At 34.7% G+C, this 16,899-nt stretch overlaps 1 protein-coding gene across 3 annotated transcripts; it reads left to right on the top strand.

Annotated features, from left to right (window-relative positions):
- The first annotated feature begins 232 nt into the window (after positions 1–232).
- LOC145599265 (uncharacterized) lies at positions 233–2,519 on the top strand. 3 transcript variants are annotated; one of them, XM_081655665.1, is made up of 6 exons: positions 233–439; positions 883–1,134; positions 1,218–1,310; positions 1,385–1,486; positions 1,944–2,306; positions 2,401–2,519. In XM_081655665.1, the coding sequence occupies exons 1-6, from the start codon at positions 419–421 to the stop codon at positions 2,482–2,484; spliced, it is 915 nt and encodes a 304-aa protein (XP_081511791.1). In that variant the 5' UTR covers positions 233–418; the 3' UTR covers positions 2,485–2,519. The 3 variants fall into 3 exon arrangements, with proteins under 3 accessions (XP_081511791.1, XP_081511789.1, XP_081511790.1); XM_081655663.1 differs by lacking the exon at positions 233–439 and adding an exon at positions 569–779; XM_081655664.1 differs by lacking the exon at positions 233–439 and adding an exon at positions 569–779 and having other exon boundaries at positions 1,977–2,306.
- The last annotated feature ends 14,380 nt before the right edge of the window (positions 2,520–16,899 follow it).

The following is a 16,899-nucleotide window of genomic DNA, read 5'->3' on the forward strand; positions in this document are numbered from 1 at the left end:
GTTTCTTTTTATACACTTACATTTATAATTTCGTATACGATCAGAATATGCATTAATATTTCATGAATTTTTAAATTTTAATACTTGCTGGGATTTGTAAGAAGAAATGATAATGAAAGTAGTTGTCAATCTCAAGGTAAATTTATTGTTTATGTTATTATTTTCACTATACAATCATCCATTTTAAAATATTCATGCGATTTCTCAATTTTGGCATATTCTACTAACTTGCCCCAAAATGTACTTGATATAGGACGAGATGAAGCGCAACACTCTGAAAACAATAATGATAATGATTTGCAAGGTCGAGAAGGTGATAACAGTTTAGATCAAACAAGAGATGACATTACTTTAAATGGACAAGAAGATTTCAACAATGCAGACATGATTAGAAGTTATGATGATGAAATACCTATAAATGAAGGAGAAGACAACAATGGTATTATTTGTTATTTATTCATGGTTTTTATTTACAATGCACGAATTAATACATTTCATAATGTTTTTATATTATAGGAACTAAAAAAAAGAGAAAAACTTATAAGACTAACAATCCTAGAGGCCCTACAAGAAATCTTCAAATGGCAAAAATGAGACCCGGTGAGAAAAAAAAAGAGGATTTTAACATAAAAGGTCAGCCGATTGGTGTGAATAGGACTTGTTTGGCAAATTATTGTGGTGCTCTTGTACGAGATCCTCTTAACGCTCCACTTTATGAGGTGAAAGTATTTTCACAGATTTCGAAAGAAAATAAGGAGAAGATGTGGCAACTTGTTCTGGTATTTTTTTATTTTATTTTATACCTTGATACAAATAGATTATGTTTTTCTTGCAATTATTTTTTTTTAGTCACTAATAACTACATTTCTATGTATTGTAAAGGAAAAATTTGATATAGGACTTGAGGATGACGAGGATGAAGAGGGACGTGAAAAGAAGTTAAAAGAAAGAAAAAAGTTTATCATGGAATCTTTGAATAAGAAGTATAGGAATTATCGCGCAAGATTGAAGAATACTTATTATGATACAGTTGGTACAGATGAAGATCGACTTAAAGAGGAAAATATGCCTCCAAATGTTGATGAAAATGACTGGAAATGGTTTGTTGAATATTTTGGGTCAACAGAATTTAAGGTATAGTATAATGTTATCATATATTTGTTTTTTTCTTTTTTAGTTCTCGACATTAATTATATATTACTTTTCATATTTTAAAGGCCATAAGTAAAAGAAATGCTGACAATCGATCTTACCAAGATGCTGGACACATTGCTGGGACAAAGAGTTTTGCTCAAAAAGCCGAAGACATGGTAAACTCTTTCCCTTTTATTTTATTTTTTTGCAAAAAAAAGTAATTTTATGATGTAACTTTTTATGATATCAGTTCAATCGTGACAAAGTAGTGCCAAGCATGTTGGATTTATACGAGGAAACTCATTCTAAAAGTGATAAAGCACCTATCACTGAAGTGGCAAAAGAAACCATGGTAAGAATTTACGTAGTAGTAAGAGTAATATTGAATAATAATACTATATCTATAATGTATTACAAAAGCTAATGAACAAATCCTATCAATAACTTAATTCATCGTATTTTCATTTTTTATTCCTATATTATTAAAGGTATTCTGAAAGTTAATTGTGGAGGTGGTATATGTGTTGTGATTAAAATGATGTTGGAGTTGTTTTATGTTTATTGTGTGACAGCAGGTTGAAATGATTATACTAAAGTTGGGTTTCAGTCATATTATAAGGGAAATGCTGTCCAAATTTATGTAGAAGTAAAGATACATTTTATTTGTTATTAGTTAAAAAGACTTGTGGCCTTTATTTTCTCTATAGGATCAATCTAGTATATAATTAATTGATTTCATTTGTAATTATTAGCGTTTTTAGTTTTTCCCCTTTTTGTATAATCTTACATCAAATTTTTTTTTTATACAGTCAAAAATTAAAGATCTCCTTATGCAACGTGAGGCAGGAGAAATAGACATGACCGATGAAGAAATCTATGCAAAAGTTAAGCCCATTGGTAAACGTGGTCGTTATCGTGGCAAGGGAGTCAGTCCTTCTATTACATCATTATATGGGACATTTAGTGAAGGAGAAAAGTTACGCAAAGAAGCCGATGAAGCAAAGAATGAGGCAATAGAGGCTAAACAAGAGGCAAAAGAAGCTAATGTGAAAAATAAAGCCCTAACTAAAAAGATGAGAGGCCTTCAGAATGAAATGGAGGTCATGAAAGATTTCATGGGGAATATTTTGAACCATCTAGGCTATGATTTGTCTGAAATAAATATGGATGAGGTAAATTTCATTATTTAATACTATTATATGATTATTGGATTAAATTTAAAAAATAGTTTTTGTTTGTCATTGCATACTAATTATGAAAATATAGGTTAATGATAACGAGGATGACGATGAGGAAGATAATGAGAATGACGATGAAGAGGATGATGAAATTCAAGTAGATGAAGTTTAGTAGTAACATTTATTTTCATTCATTGTAAGTTCTAGTGAACTAAATTTTTTAATCTTTCTTTGGATGTGATAACATTTAATTATGATCATATATAGCTTTGTTCTATTATTTTTTTATTTTATGAATTAGTGATCTATACTTATTTAAATCTAATTTTTCATCATTGTAACAAATATTTAATTTCATACTTTTCAATGACAGGAAACTATATAATGAAGATGGCTAGAGATGGAATTGGAAGAAATTGAAGAAAATAATGTTGTTTTCAAGCTTATAGTTTTAGATTGAAAACTCTTTTGTATTCACATTATCCAATTTTTTTTTAAAATTATTTTGAAGTTAAGTAGTTTAGTAACTTAAATAAATATTTTTGGATCAATAATGTAATGACTATTAAATTATTAATAATGTCATTTTTCTTTGATTTAATGAAGTCAACTTGCTTTACATATGTTATATTGACATGATGATAAATCTTTTAAAATGATTTTGCCTATAAATGTACAACAAAAATAATATCCTGACATAAGAAATTCTTGTAATATAAATTTCTATACATTTCGAATTAATATATTAGAGGCATATATAATGTTTTTTGCCTCTAAAAACCTTTTATGTCAAATTTCTAATTTGCATCTAAATATCATTAGCATTAATATACAAAATTGCATCTAATTATATTTTGAGACAAAACTATATGATTGCTTCTAAATGTATATGGTATTTAGAAGCAAATAGATATAATGACTCTGAATATATTTTGAGGCAAAATTATAAGGTTGCCTCTAAATATATATGGTATTTAGAAGCAAATTTTCATAATGCCTCTAAATATATTTGGGGGTAAGATTATACGATTGCCTCCAAATATATTTAGGGGCAGGATTATATAGTTGCCTCTATATATACGGGTTTTTAGAAGCAATGCATTTATTGCCTCTAAAAGAGGCTTTAGAGGCAACCATCAATTAGCGACAGAATTTTTAGAGGCACTTGATTAATTATCTCTAAAAGTTATTAGAGGCAACATCATTATTATTAGAGGCATTTTTTACTTGCTTCTATAAGTAATTTTTTTTGTAGTGTATGTCATACAATGATTTAAAAATTAGTCAACTTATCAAAATCATGATAATTTTGAAAACTGACAACAAAAAAGTGAAAACACCTTTTTCTTGTTTCCTGTTTTTGGTTTTAAAAAATAACAGAAACTAAAAACAAAAAATAATGCCAAATAAGCCCTAAAATAACAATTAAGCTACTAAATATCGAAGGTTCCAAGAGAGGTAGGATTGTCCACTATTAATCCATATCATACTCCCCCTCTTGTAAAGAAAATTGACCTCAAGTTTCATCCTCAAAGCAAGGTACCAAATCTAACGAAGGAAGAGTAGCACAAACTCCATTCCCTAGAAGAACCTTGAATGTTTCATAGCCAACCTTCTCAACAATGTCAAACAGTCCCTCATCCATTGGTTCACCATTCTTGTGATCAATATGCATACGTTGAGCATTTAAGGACAACCACACTTTCGATCCCTCTTGCAAATTAGTTCCTTTGCACATTTGGAGCAATTTGTCCCTTTGTTCTCTCTTATCTTTTGAACAATCAAGCACCTCATGATGGCACGAGCTAAAACACACATGAGCAACGCCTCCTTTTTGTTCTTAAGGCATAGGTGGACGTATAGGAGGTAAGGGATGCAAGGCTAAACGTTTCTCTCCAATAAGAACCGAATAGACATTAGTCTTGCCATTGTGAAAAACGTGTCTATCACTTTGCCAAGGTCGTCCAAGAAGCAAAGAACATGTGGTCATTGGCACGGCATCGCACAAAATTTGATCCACATAGTCACCTACTTTAAAACCAATCAAAGCTTGTTTTTTAACCCACACACCATTGTCATCATTAAACCAACTCAATTTGTATGACTGAGGGTGCTTTCTTGTAGGTAATTGAAGCGAATCCACCATAGACAAAGCACAAGCATTTGTACAAGAGACACTATCAATTATAAAAGAACAAACTTTACCATTAATTATGCACTTAGAATGGTAAAGATTAGACCTTTGCTCATCTTCTTTCTCATCATGCGTGGCTAATAAAGACCTCCTTATAATCAAGCTCTTAGGCTCATTTTCTGCATAGCAAACTTGTTGATTTTCCCAAAATTAAGAATATGTCATATCTTGCGATTTGTCTTTAACTAAGGCTTGTTGGTGTTGTTGTTCAAGCACATCCGATTCATCCACGTTTTGAGATAAAAACGCGTAGTACTCCTCCTTAGTAATAAGTGCCTTGTTTGGACATTGCTTAGCAAGATGCCCCATGCCCTGACACTTAAAACAAACAGTTTGTTTCATCTTTTTGTTGACTTTGAGGCAAAGAAGATTGCCCTTGCTTTAAGTTAGACACAAGTTTGTCATGCTTAGATGTGGCATCTAATGAACTAGGAGCAATATCATAATTTTCGGTTTGCGGCTTAATAGAAGGGTATGGCTTCTTTTGTTGTGTGATTGATTCAATATAGTTATGCCTTATTATTAGGAATAGTAGTTACGGGTACTTGGTCATGCCTAAAGGCTTTAGGAGTATATTAGTGGGTCAATTTGTTTATTAGTCAATTGCATGTTTATTGTTGTTGAGAAATATTAGGAGATAGTGGGTTCATTAGTGGAGTCATGCTCCTATTATTAAGTAATTAGTTGGCATATTTTTCAGCTTTGTTTTGTACGTGATATTGGCCTATATAAGACAAGGTAGTGATGTTTTGTTTACGTGTGTAAAATGCAATCAGATTAATCAAATATGTATTTCTCATTTCTCTCTTTATAGTTTTTACATGGTATCAGAGCTTCAGCTTAGATACGGGAAGGGAAAGAAATTATGATGAAAAAAAAGTCGTGAGTGTAACTAAAAAATCAGTCGTGTTTGTACTTTGTTGTGAGTAAAAGAGTCGTGAGGTTTGAGTGTAAAACACAGTGAGTTTTTTCTTTTCAGAATTTTTTTTTTGTGTGTTTAGTCATTGTAGATATGGGTGCGTTTAATGTGTCGATGGGTTCTTTTCGTATTAGTTGTCATGGTCGTGGGTATGCAAGTGGTCATAGTTATCGTTGAGGCGGTCATGGTTATGAAAAAGGTGGAGGTCGTGGTGGCAACGGAAGTAGAAGCGGTGGTCATGATGTAAACCATCTTCAAATCCAAGTATTGTGTTCTTGTTTGTGTTCATGTTTGGTCGTGGTTGCTTAGTATTGGCAATAATGAAGTCCATGGAAATATGGAAAAGTTGAGTGTATGTAGTTGTGTGGTTGTGGACGGAATTCAAGTCGAATTCCGTCATTGCAATATAGTCGTTGAAGTGTCGAGGTCCATATCACAAGTTGTTGAAGTTAGTTTTGTACAATTTTGAATCAAGGGGGAGTGTTGTGTGATTGATTCAAAATAGTTATGCCTTATTATTAGCAGTAGTAGTTACGGGTACTTGGTCATGCCTAAAGGCTTTAGGAGTATATTAGTGGGTCAATTTGTTTATTAGTTAATTGCATGTTATTGTTGCTGAGAAATATTAGGAGATAATGGGTTTGTTAGTGGAGTCATGCTCCTATTATTAAGTAATTAGTTGGCATATTTTTCAGCTTTGTTTTGTACGTGATATTGGCCTATATAAGGCAAGGCAGTGATGTTTTGTTTAAGTGTGTAAAATGCAATCAGATTAATCAAATATGTATTTCTCATTTCTCTCTTTATAGTTTCTACATCTTTTGCTTCTCTAACTTGCAAGCAATCATACAAACATCATCAAAAGTAGTCAAGGGTAGTACTTCGACTTGATTACGTAGAGTCACTAGTAGAAAAATTGAATTTGGCACCGCCAAATGGCCACCGGTTTTTAAAAGTCGGTGGCAAAAAAATAAGGGAAAATGGGCGGGATTTTTTGGGAAGGGTATTGCCACCGGTTTGAACCGAACCGGTGGTCAAAATATTAATTCCACCGGTTCAAAACCGGTGGCTTTGTTTAAAAAAAAAAACCGCCCCCTCCCCTATATAAACCCCTAACCCTAACTAAATCCTCTCTCAGCCTCTCTCTTCCCTCCCCTCTCCTCCTGCTCTCTCTGTCTCGTCTCACTCTCTCCTGCTCTCTCTCTCGTCTCACTCTCTCTCCTGCTCACTCTCTCTCGTCTCACTCTCTCATGCTCTCTCTGTCGTCTCACCCCTCTCTCGTCTCACTTCTCTTTCCTCCTTTCTCATCTCAAAGCTCTCTCGTCGCCGGCGGTGGTGTTAGAAGCTTTTGTGGTTGGTGGTGTTAACAAATTAATGGTTTTTAAGCTTAAATTCGACCATGAAATTTCTAGATCTAGACTTTTCATGGTCGAATTTGACCTTATTAAACCAAATTCAAACCAATTTCGGTTATAAAGGTATGTTTTTTGGTTTTTTTTTTTTTTTTTTTAAATTTTCGCGTTTTTTGGTTACTGTCGTGGTGGTTCTGGCGGTGGGTAGGGTTTTAGTTGCGGCTGTTGTTGTTGTTGTCGTGGTGGGTGTGGCGTTGGGTAGGGTTTTGGTTTGGTTGTGGGTTCGGTTACGTGTTGTGGTGGGTTTGGGTGATGGGTCGTGGTGGGTTTGGGTGATGGGTCGTGGTGGGTTTCGGTGATGGGTCTTGGTGGCTTGGATGCGGTTTGGGTGGGTCTGGGGTTGGAGCTGGTGGTGTTGGGGTGGTGTTGGAGGAGAGAGAAAGTTGAAAGAGAGCTGGTGGTGTTGGGGTGGTGGGTTTCGGTGATGGGTCGTGGTGGGTTTTCGGTGATGGGTACTTGCTTTTTCTTATTATAATTTAATCTTCAATTCATTTTTTGAGAATTTTAATTTTGTTTTTCTGGATTGTTTTTGAGATTTTTTTAATTTTTATTTTTAATAATTAGTGTTAATTTTGTTTTGTGGAAAAAATTAGGGATTTGGTGATTTTCTGGAATCGATCTGAGATTTGGTGGTGAAAAAGTACGTGGAGGAAGAATTTTTTTATTTATTTTTAATTAGATTGCACATAAGCTGGGAGGATTATTGTGCTGAAATTCTCAAATGAATCCTTCCTAATTAAATGGTTGTTTGTTGATCTATGCATCAAAGATAAAGTAATACTTCCGTCTAAATTGTGAGATGATTGAATAATATTACTTTTTTTTAAGTTTTTTGGACCAAAATTGTAATATTACAGCCTTTTTTAATGAAAATATGTAAGTATATATATGTGTTAGTGTTTATATATTAATTTATGTGGAAAAAATGCAAAAAAAAAAAAAAAAAATTATTTTTTTGGGCCATTTTTGCCACCGGTTTTGAACAGAACCGGTGCCAAAAACCCCTTTAAAAAAAGCGGGAAATGGGTTTTTGCCACCGGTTAACCGGTGGCCATAATAAATATTACCACCGGTTAACCGGTGGCAATAATCATTTTTGCCACCGGTTTTGAACCGGTGGCCTTTCTTGGGGTTATTGCCACCCCCCAAATGACCACCGGTTCAAAACCGGTGGCTTAGGGGGGTTTTGAACCGGTGGCTAAGTGGTTTTTTCGCCTAGTGAGTAGTATTCAAACCAATCACTAATTTTGCAATCTTTTGTTCCTCTTCATCCTTGCAATCACAAGCAATATAAAGTCTTTCGAATTCTTTGATATAATTAGCAACCGACATATATCCTTGTGTCAAAGAATTTAATTTCAAATATAAGTCTTGCTTATAAGATCGTGGAACAAATAGTTTTTTCATCTTAGCCTTTAAATCTGCCCAAGTAGAGAGTTGTGGCATACCTTCTCTTTCACGGTTAATTTTGCATGGAATCAAACCAAAGGGAAGCATACCTTGTGATCTTGAGGATAGCGTGATTGAAACGTTTGTGATCGTCTAGATTTTTGTGTGCAAAGATACGCTCCATTCTCCTCTCCCAATCCAAGTAAAAGTATAAGTCTGGATCACCATCACCGTCAAAGCTAGGCAAATTAGCAAGCTTTATCTCCTCAACTGTGTGATTGCGTATGAGCGGAGTTGGTTCACGGTTATGTAGTTCTTGCTGGAGTAAAGCAGTAACTTCTTCCGACTTATCCAACCAAGCATTAATCTTCTTGAGCTCATCCAACAATGCCGCAAATTCAGCTTGATTCACCATGTTTAAGTTAATGATTAAACACACAATACCAGTCCAGATATTGATCGAAGTACGAGGACCAAAACCCAATGAAAAAAACTCGAAAAATCTTGAAATTTTGTATACTGATAGCCCTATCTGTCCAAAAGACTCTACCAAAAATTAAAAAAAACATTCCCAGCCAAGTGGTCGCAATTTATTTTTTTCTCAACAATGACAGATTAATTTGATTTTCGACCAGTTGTAAAGAACAAACCCATTTTAATGGCTATGCTTCTCGAAAAATTCTCAAATTTTGCTGGTAAAAATTAGACAAAAAAGTAACCAATTTGAAAAAAGAATCACCTCAAAATCTTTAGAAACAAAGGAGAACCAAGTCGATCAATATGACCTTCGAAACTGAGTTTTTTTGACACAAATTGTCAAATTCGTCCCTTGTCAAACAACAGCCACACCAACTTGATATGGATTTTGATGGATATAACCTTCAATCGCAGTTGAAAGATTTGGAATCTTGAGTCTCGGTCAAGAATCGCTAAGCAACACGAGCTTAAAACCTAAACTAGGCCAAGAATACACAAGCACGAGCTTACGTAAAACTTTATAAATTTCAAATTGACAAAAACTGATTTATTAAGATCCTAAATGCCATTATATAGGCTACAAATAAGTACTAAGATTTCTAATTACATTAGAAGTCCTAGATAAAATAAACTAGCCAAATTTTTAAACACACTTCTAATAAAGATAGAACTATTTAAAAGATAGAATTTCCTAAACTTAATCTTAAACTTAAAAACTAATCAAAATCTAATATATATAAATAAAGTAGGCATTTTTGGAGAGCATTCAACGCGCCACATAAGAAAAGGTATTATTTTGACCAATGAAAAATTAGAGAAATAATTTATTTTAGAATTAAAAAAATTCACTCGCCACCTAAGAAAAAGTGACGAATAAAATTCAAGAATTTTGCCACCCAGGTAAAAATAATGAATAGTGAAAAATTACAATTTAAATTATAAAAGTAATAATTATCTTTTTTTACATATATGGATGTAAATCTTTGATCGTAAAAATCTTTAATCTCTCCCTAGAAAATATTATAATTAGATATTAATAATATACTCATCGAAATCAAATTTCATGTTTTTGTGCTTTGCTAGCTACTGTAATGTGTATGAGTTACCCAGAAGTTTTAGTTATGTTATTGTCTATCTATGAACTTTAATATAATCTTTTGGATGTATTAAAGAATATTTGAAGTTGAATTTTAAATCTCATATCACTATGTTTTTCATATATATAGAGAGAAATTTAAAAGATTCCCCTTTATTTTTTAATAGTTAAAAGATTCTAGATGAGACTAACATTTTGAAACAGAACAAATATATAAAAAAACGCATTTGCTAAGGACTTATTTTAGCCAATAAATAAAATGATTTGTCATTTAATTTCTATTAAAAAATTAAATTGTCACCTAAGTAGAATTAAAGAATAAGGTTTGAGATTTTAAATTCAAGCGCCACTTAAAATAAATAAACCTACGAAAGATAACTTTGGTGTTAAAAATAAAATAAAAAAAATTATCTTATGATATTAGGAATATTATCCAAATATCTAATGAATGATCATCATATAAAAAATCTTAAATTAATAAAAATATTTACTGAAACCGTGCATCGCACGGGCTTATATCTAGTAAAAGATTAAAAATAAGGAAATAAATCCTAACCGCTTAAAACAAGAAAAACCCTCTCAAGAGAAAGGTAAAAACTTGTAAGCAAAATCTAAAATAACAATTAAGCTACTAAATATCGAAGGTTCCAAGAGAGGTAGGATTGTCTACTATTAATCCATATCACTTATCTTTTCAAAAAAGGATAATTAAGATCTTTTAGAATCTTATAGAAGATTCTAATCAATTCTAATTAGTTTAGGAATAGGATAAAACCTTTGGACCCTCCACATGATCATTAAGCCGTAGGTAAAATCCGGTTTGAGCCCAATTTAGTATTTTGGCCATAACATTCTCATTATTCATCGAAATTGGGCTTATAATATATCGTTGGAAAGGTCTTTTCGAGCCCCATCCAAATACACAATTATTGGACTCTTATCATGGACCAAAATAAACTAGATAGGCTATTTTCATAAAATAGAGTTGGTTTTCGAAAACAGAAAGAAAGATTTTTAATAAAAACTAACCGCAACACTTGACTTTTCACACTTTACTTTATTCGATTATGGTTCGATATGAAATGTATTCATCACTGGGTTTGGTTTTGGGAAGACACATTTGGGTGTGTACAGAAGCCCCCACTTTGACTGAGTTTGGAGAAACGCATGTTTCGAAAACAAAAGTCAAAGTATTGATAGGGACGAAGAATGATTCAGAACGTTCTGCGATCCCAAATCATTCTTGTAACGCCGATACCTGCAAACTAGCATTAGTTAAACAGATAAAAGAGTTAAGAAACGCGTATCTTGCACCGTCGAGCACACGTCTCTGAAGTAACCGTTTTTTTGTTGCTGTATTTTGTTTTGACGACCTTCCACAAGCTAGAGAATACCATCCCGCTTGAAGACTGCTAGGCTTGTAACTGCCTCCAATTTCCACTGTGATAATCTTCCGCAAGGTAGGGAACACTATCGAAGATTGCTTCGCTTGAAACGATCCTCTTCCGCTTTGTGACCATCTTCCACATCTTAGGGAACACGATCGAAGATAACTCCGCTTGAAATCACCTTCAGTTGTTTGTGACAACTCTCCACATCATAGGGAATGCCGTCTATCATTGCTGCTACATCTCGAGCTTTTTCTTAAATCATGGTGACAACCTTCCCAATCATAGCGAATGTCGTCGAAGACCGCCCATCTCGTGCTATCTTTTCAAATCTGAATGACAACCTCCACAATCTTAGCGAATGTTGTCGAAGATCGCCCATCTCGTGCTATCTTCTCAAATCTTGGTGACAACCTCCACAATCTCAGCGAACGTCGTCGAAGACCGCCCATCTCGTGCTATCTTCTCAAATCTTGGCGACAACAAGGCCTCCCATCTCGTGCTATCTTCTCAAATCATGGCGACAACTTCCACAATCTTAGCGAATGTTGTAGAAGATCGCTCATCTCGTGCCATCTTCTTAAATCAAGTGATAACTTCCTCAATCATAGCGAAAGCTATCAAAGACCGTTTCATCTTGAATCGTTCAACTCAAATCTAATAATAACCTCCCCAATCATAGTGAAAGCTATTGAAGGTCGCTTCATCTCAAACCGTCCTTCTCAAATCCAAGTGAGAGACTCTTTTAAATTTTAAAGCCCCCCTGTTGAAAGCTTCGTCGTCTTGAATCTTCAAGTCTTCTTGTCTTTACCCCGTAGGAATAATCGACCTTTCCATCTTTGGAAAATTCTTCTTTAAGAACCATATCTAAGATTCTCAAAGTCTTCAAATTGATTTGCGGAAGTCTTCCATCCTAGGAATTCTTTGTGAACCGTTGTTTCGGTGCTTGCGATGAGCCAATGCTTAAGCGCTTTAAGCTAAGTGAGACGATCTTTTGTCAGGTCGATCAGTTATTGCGATTGTAATCGACCCGACTACTTAATCATGTCAAATTGCTTAGAGGGGCTAGCTGGCGTACCAAGGAACCCAAATTGCTGAACAAGGTCTATATGACCACATCATGAAGCCACATGACCTGTCGCCGCACCAGCGCAAGCAAGAAGTGCTTGTCTCCGCGAATTCTGATTGTCGCCAGACGACAGGCTTTGTCGCCATGTGACAGCCTTGTTATTTGGCAACAGAGTTGGGTTTTTTTAGTACCCCTCCTTCTTCCTTATTTCGCCGCTGCTGCTGTTCTGTTTTGCGTTTTGTTCCAAAAAACTTCAATCTGCTCGTTCTTGCTCGTTTCTCAACCAAATTCGCTCAAATCTTTTGCAAATTAAAGCTCTTCATCTTTAATTTTTGCTCTAACTCCTCTCATCTTGGAAGAATCTCATGCAGTCATATTCACGATTTTTTTTCGAAAAAATCCGGGAATGTTCTTGCTTTCTGGGATGTACCTGCATTTATATTTTGGACTACAGAACTTTGCTCATCTTTTTAATTATCTTAGGGTTGACCTAAGTCTTATTGACTAACTTGAGGTCGACTCAAGGTGATTTGATACATGCGTGACTCTCGTGTGACTTAATGTGTTTTGACACATGTGTTAGACTCAACTCGATGTGACATGACACGACATGACTCAATATACATAACTCGTGTGTGCTGTGTGATTCAAAAATGCAAAAAAGCAAAAAAAAAATCGTCATTTTTATGGAGGGTACCGACTTTCTCCCGAACAAGAAAGACGCGAAAAAGAATCGAAGTGTTTAATGGTGCATGTTGTTAGAGATTAATGCGTTCTCATAGTACAAGGATTGTAACATCCTAGACTATCCTGGGTGACTTGATGATGAAAGTATTTAGATAACTTAGGCGCGGAGGCTAAGTACTTCATAATTTGTGATGCAATGATGATGATTATGATTGATGAGTGATGATTGATTTTGATATGACAAGGCATACTTTAACGTTGTGTTAAGATTTCATGACAAAGGGTTCCTAAAGGAAGGACTATTTGGTCATGTATATGTGCTGTGTGTGAAAGTGTCACTAAGGTTAAGCTGCAAAGGCTAAGTGTATGGAAAAGTATTATTTGATAAGAGTCAAATAATGATGACTCTTAGGCTATGTAGGCTAATGATGTAGGGATCAAGCCCCCAGTTTAGTTCTAAGCGAATAGGGATGAGCATAGGATATCCCTTGACATGATCATAGCATAATTGTGTGAATGTGAATATGAATGCATTTTATTACGGCCGCACCTCTTTGTGAGGTTGCCTACGTATTTATTAGAAATCAGGCCGAACGTAGCTCTAGCCGAACCTCGCACAAGTGTGTGTATACCTCAAAAATGTCTTTTTAAGGGTTGTAATGTGGTTAGGCTAAAGGTTAGAGAAGAAAGGGATAAAGGCTCAAGGTGTGCAACCTTGCTTTTGAATCGTTGTATTTTCATGCTTGAGGTTTTCTCACTTTTGAGCTCCTTTTCTTTTTTCTTTTTTTTTGTTTATTTTTTGCTCTCTTTTGCTTTTGCATTTTTTTATTTGAAAATTTTCAATAAGTGTGGGCAATCCCGATCATGTGGTATATCACTCACTTGGCGTTCATGTTTCTCAGGCACGGTACCGAGCACTTGATAAGAGACGCAACCCGAGACGTGTTCATATCAAAGATATCTTCATATCAAAGACATTGGTATTGAACACTTTCCCTTTTGCACACTTTTATTATTTTTGCTTTATTTTTGCTATTTTAATTTTTTGAATCACTCAAGCTTTTGTTCTCTGAAAATTGCATAAGTTACACACCATCCCATCCCAAGGTTAGGTAGACGTGGGTTGAAGAAAAAGAAAGGTTAATCGTTAGATGAGGCTCAAAGTGGTTTATAAAGAAAGAGGTTATATATATTTGAAGGGTAAAGATGATATGACAGGCTATAAAGGGTGCCTCAAATCATTGGTATACCTTGTGCTTAGTTCGGCGATTTTTTATTTTATTTTTATTTTTTATTTATTTATTTATTTATTTTTTTGCGCAATGCAATGCAACGATCATATGCAAGAAAAGAAATGCTCATTTTATTAAAGGAAAAAAAAACCTATGGAATAAATCTAAGGAAGACAAAGGGTGCCTATGCTAGACTTATTGGGGAAGGGTTTGAAAAAAGAAGAAGAAAGCATGAAATCTTGCCGAGAAGCTTGCCTCGGGTTTTGTCTCATCATTACTCTTTTTTTTTTCTTGTCAATCACATGACTCAAACTCGATTCAACATGCAATAGATGGGAAAAGATCATGGAAGAATGAGGAAAATGATATGTGTGGAGAAAGTATGTGGAGAGTGGGAAGAAGATGTAAATGGAAGAATTAGGAATAGAGTGGACCCCCAACTCAAATGACGGAAAAATCGACTCATGCATGAACCTAAGACATGCTCATGGTGACATATACAAAGTGTGTGCTAAGACTAGTGAGCGTAGGTGACATTTTAAGACTTATGTCATGACCATGTGGCCAGACTATGTGACTAGACTCAAGCAAAGACTAAGTTAAGAAATCACGTATATGCATTAAACTGGACAGGCTGTAGTATTTTAGTCATACCTTTTAATCTGTGACTCTGATAGGGACGAAATCAACGCCAAATTAAAGATAAAACTCAGGGCTAGAACTCGTAACTTTTCCTAGAACTCCGGCTATGACCAAAACAAGTTGACGCTTGTGCAGTATACGGGAATAAAAATCCGGGTTGACTAAAAGGAACTATGACTCGATTTAAGGCAAATTCATTAGTTCAAATTAATTAATTAATTAATTAAACAAAGTTCTTTAGTCATTGGTTAGTTTAGTAAGACTTATTTACAAACACAAGTCAAACCAAACGGTTAGTTTAGTCACATATAAGCTATGCACAAGCAAGAGATGCACAAGTAGACAAGTAGTCACAACATGATGCAATGAGTTTGCAACCTAACCATGGCTCTAGTTCTGTAAAGTTCAAGGATATGGATTAGTCAAAGAGGGTCCATGGTTATGAGCCCGGATGCATCGCGCGGAAGCCTTACCTTTGGAAGGGTTGACGTGTATGGATGGAACCCCGCACAACTTGCTTCCAGGGTTTAGTGGATTGACAAACTCGGATGTACCCGTCGTTGCTAGGAGCGTTCAATTGGGTAGATGGAGCGTGAACCCCCAGAGGGTTATGGCCATATGTAGAACACATACGAGTTTCAGAAAAGTGAGAAAAACTCAATCAGGAAGTAGAATCGAGCCAACAGTACTAGAAATGGTCAAAACAAGAAGGCAGAGTTCTGGCTCAGTATTGGAAGGCCTAGGCGCCAGACTACAGGGACTGTCAACGCAAAAGCACCCTTGTCGCCAAGCGACAGAAGCACTTTACAGGCGACAAGCCCTGTTTTCTAGACGCTAGTTCCTACATGCCTCAGCAGGTATCTACGTTCTTAGAATTTTCCAGATTTCGCAGTATTACTTCGATTCTAGTTGTGAAAGATATTTCTCAAATTTCCTACGTGTAAAAATCCTATGTTTTTGACTCATTTTGGATGGTCTATCAAATGAGGACCTTTTTTATGCATATGACAATCATGTTAATCAAAATTACGCACATGAAATACTTAGAACTTTTCGAATCTCATCCGCTTATTCTAAATCATTGCCAAAATAAATTTCAGGAATTAAAATAGAAATCCTCCCCATCGGAGTCGCCTAAATCTGTAGGGAATATTTCAAGCATCATAACCCCAAGCTTGAACCCCACTGCAATCATACACTAAATTATGGTGGCGTCAAAAGAGAAAGAAAAGAGAGCAAAAGAGTCGCCAACAAGTTTTAGGAACTTGTAAACCGTTGACAGGGTGAAGGTTACACCCCTTAACGATCCATGAGACCGTCAACTCCATAAGGTCTTGAACTAAATAGGGTTCGGGGATGAGGGTACGAATCCAATCTAAAAAAAAAAGGACTCGCCCAATAAAATAGGCCTCTACTTTATTATTATGATAATTGTTATTATGTTGCGTGATTTCAAGTACAAATTCCCTGTAAACATGCATAAAAGGCGTGATCAAGCAATATCAATAATATAAATCAAGCAACATAATAACAATTATCATAATAATAATAAAGCTTAACTATAATAGCAAGATCCTAGGCATGATACCAACATGATTAATAACAAACCCTAGCATGTCACTTAACAATTAAAGATCAAAGCTTTAAACCTAACATGATGCTAACATGCTATTAGAAAGAGTAAAAGACACCCTAAACATGATTCTAGAAAGCAATAAATAACATCCTAACATGATACTAGGAATATTAAAACAATACAAGCATGCTTTCTACATTGAAATTAAAATAGAGAGTAAACTAATTACTTACTTTGAAGCCTCGCACCTCTTTCTAATTATAAAATACAGGCATTAGTAAACTTCAATGAAAATAATAAATCAAAAAATTAAATTAAATAAATTGAAAGAAAGAGTTATAAAGTTTAGACTGGATTTGGGACCAAACCCTCAGAAAATTATAAACCTTTCACGTCTAGGGAGAAGGCAACTTCGAACTTGGCTAGGTGTGTCTAGATCTTTTGAATGCGGAATTGTGTTTGTAAAAAGCTAGTTTAGAAAACAAGAGGGAAAGAATATCAAGTAA

The sequence above is a fragment of the Chenopodium album genome, chromosome 20, assembly GCF_948465745.1.
Source record: "Chenopodium album chromosome 20, dcCheAlbu1.1, whole genome shotgun sequence".
Taxonomy (NCBI): Eukaryota; Viridiplantae; Streptophyta; class Magnoliopsida; order Caryophyllales; family Amaranthaceae; genus Chenopodium; species Chenopodium album.

Excerpts from the sequence above, each read along its gene's own strand:
- LOC145599265 (XM_081655663.1), top strand. The coding sequence starts at position 582 with ATGGCAAAAATGAGACCCGGTGAGAAAAAAAAAGAGGATTTTAACATA. Across the intron at positions 780-882 it reads AGATGTGGCAACTTGTTCTG|GAAAAATTTGATATAGGACT; the intron begins GTATTTTTTTAT and ends TGTATTGTAAAG. Across the intron at positions 1,311-1,384 it reads CTCAAAAAGCCGAAGACATG|TTCAATCGTGACAAAGTAGT; the intron begins GTAAACTCTTTC and ends TTATGATATCAG.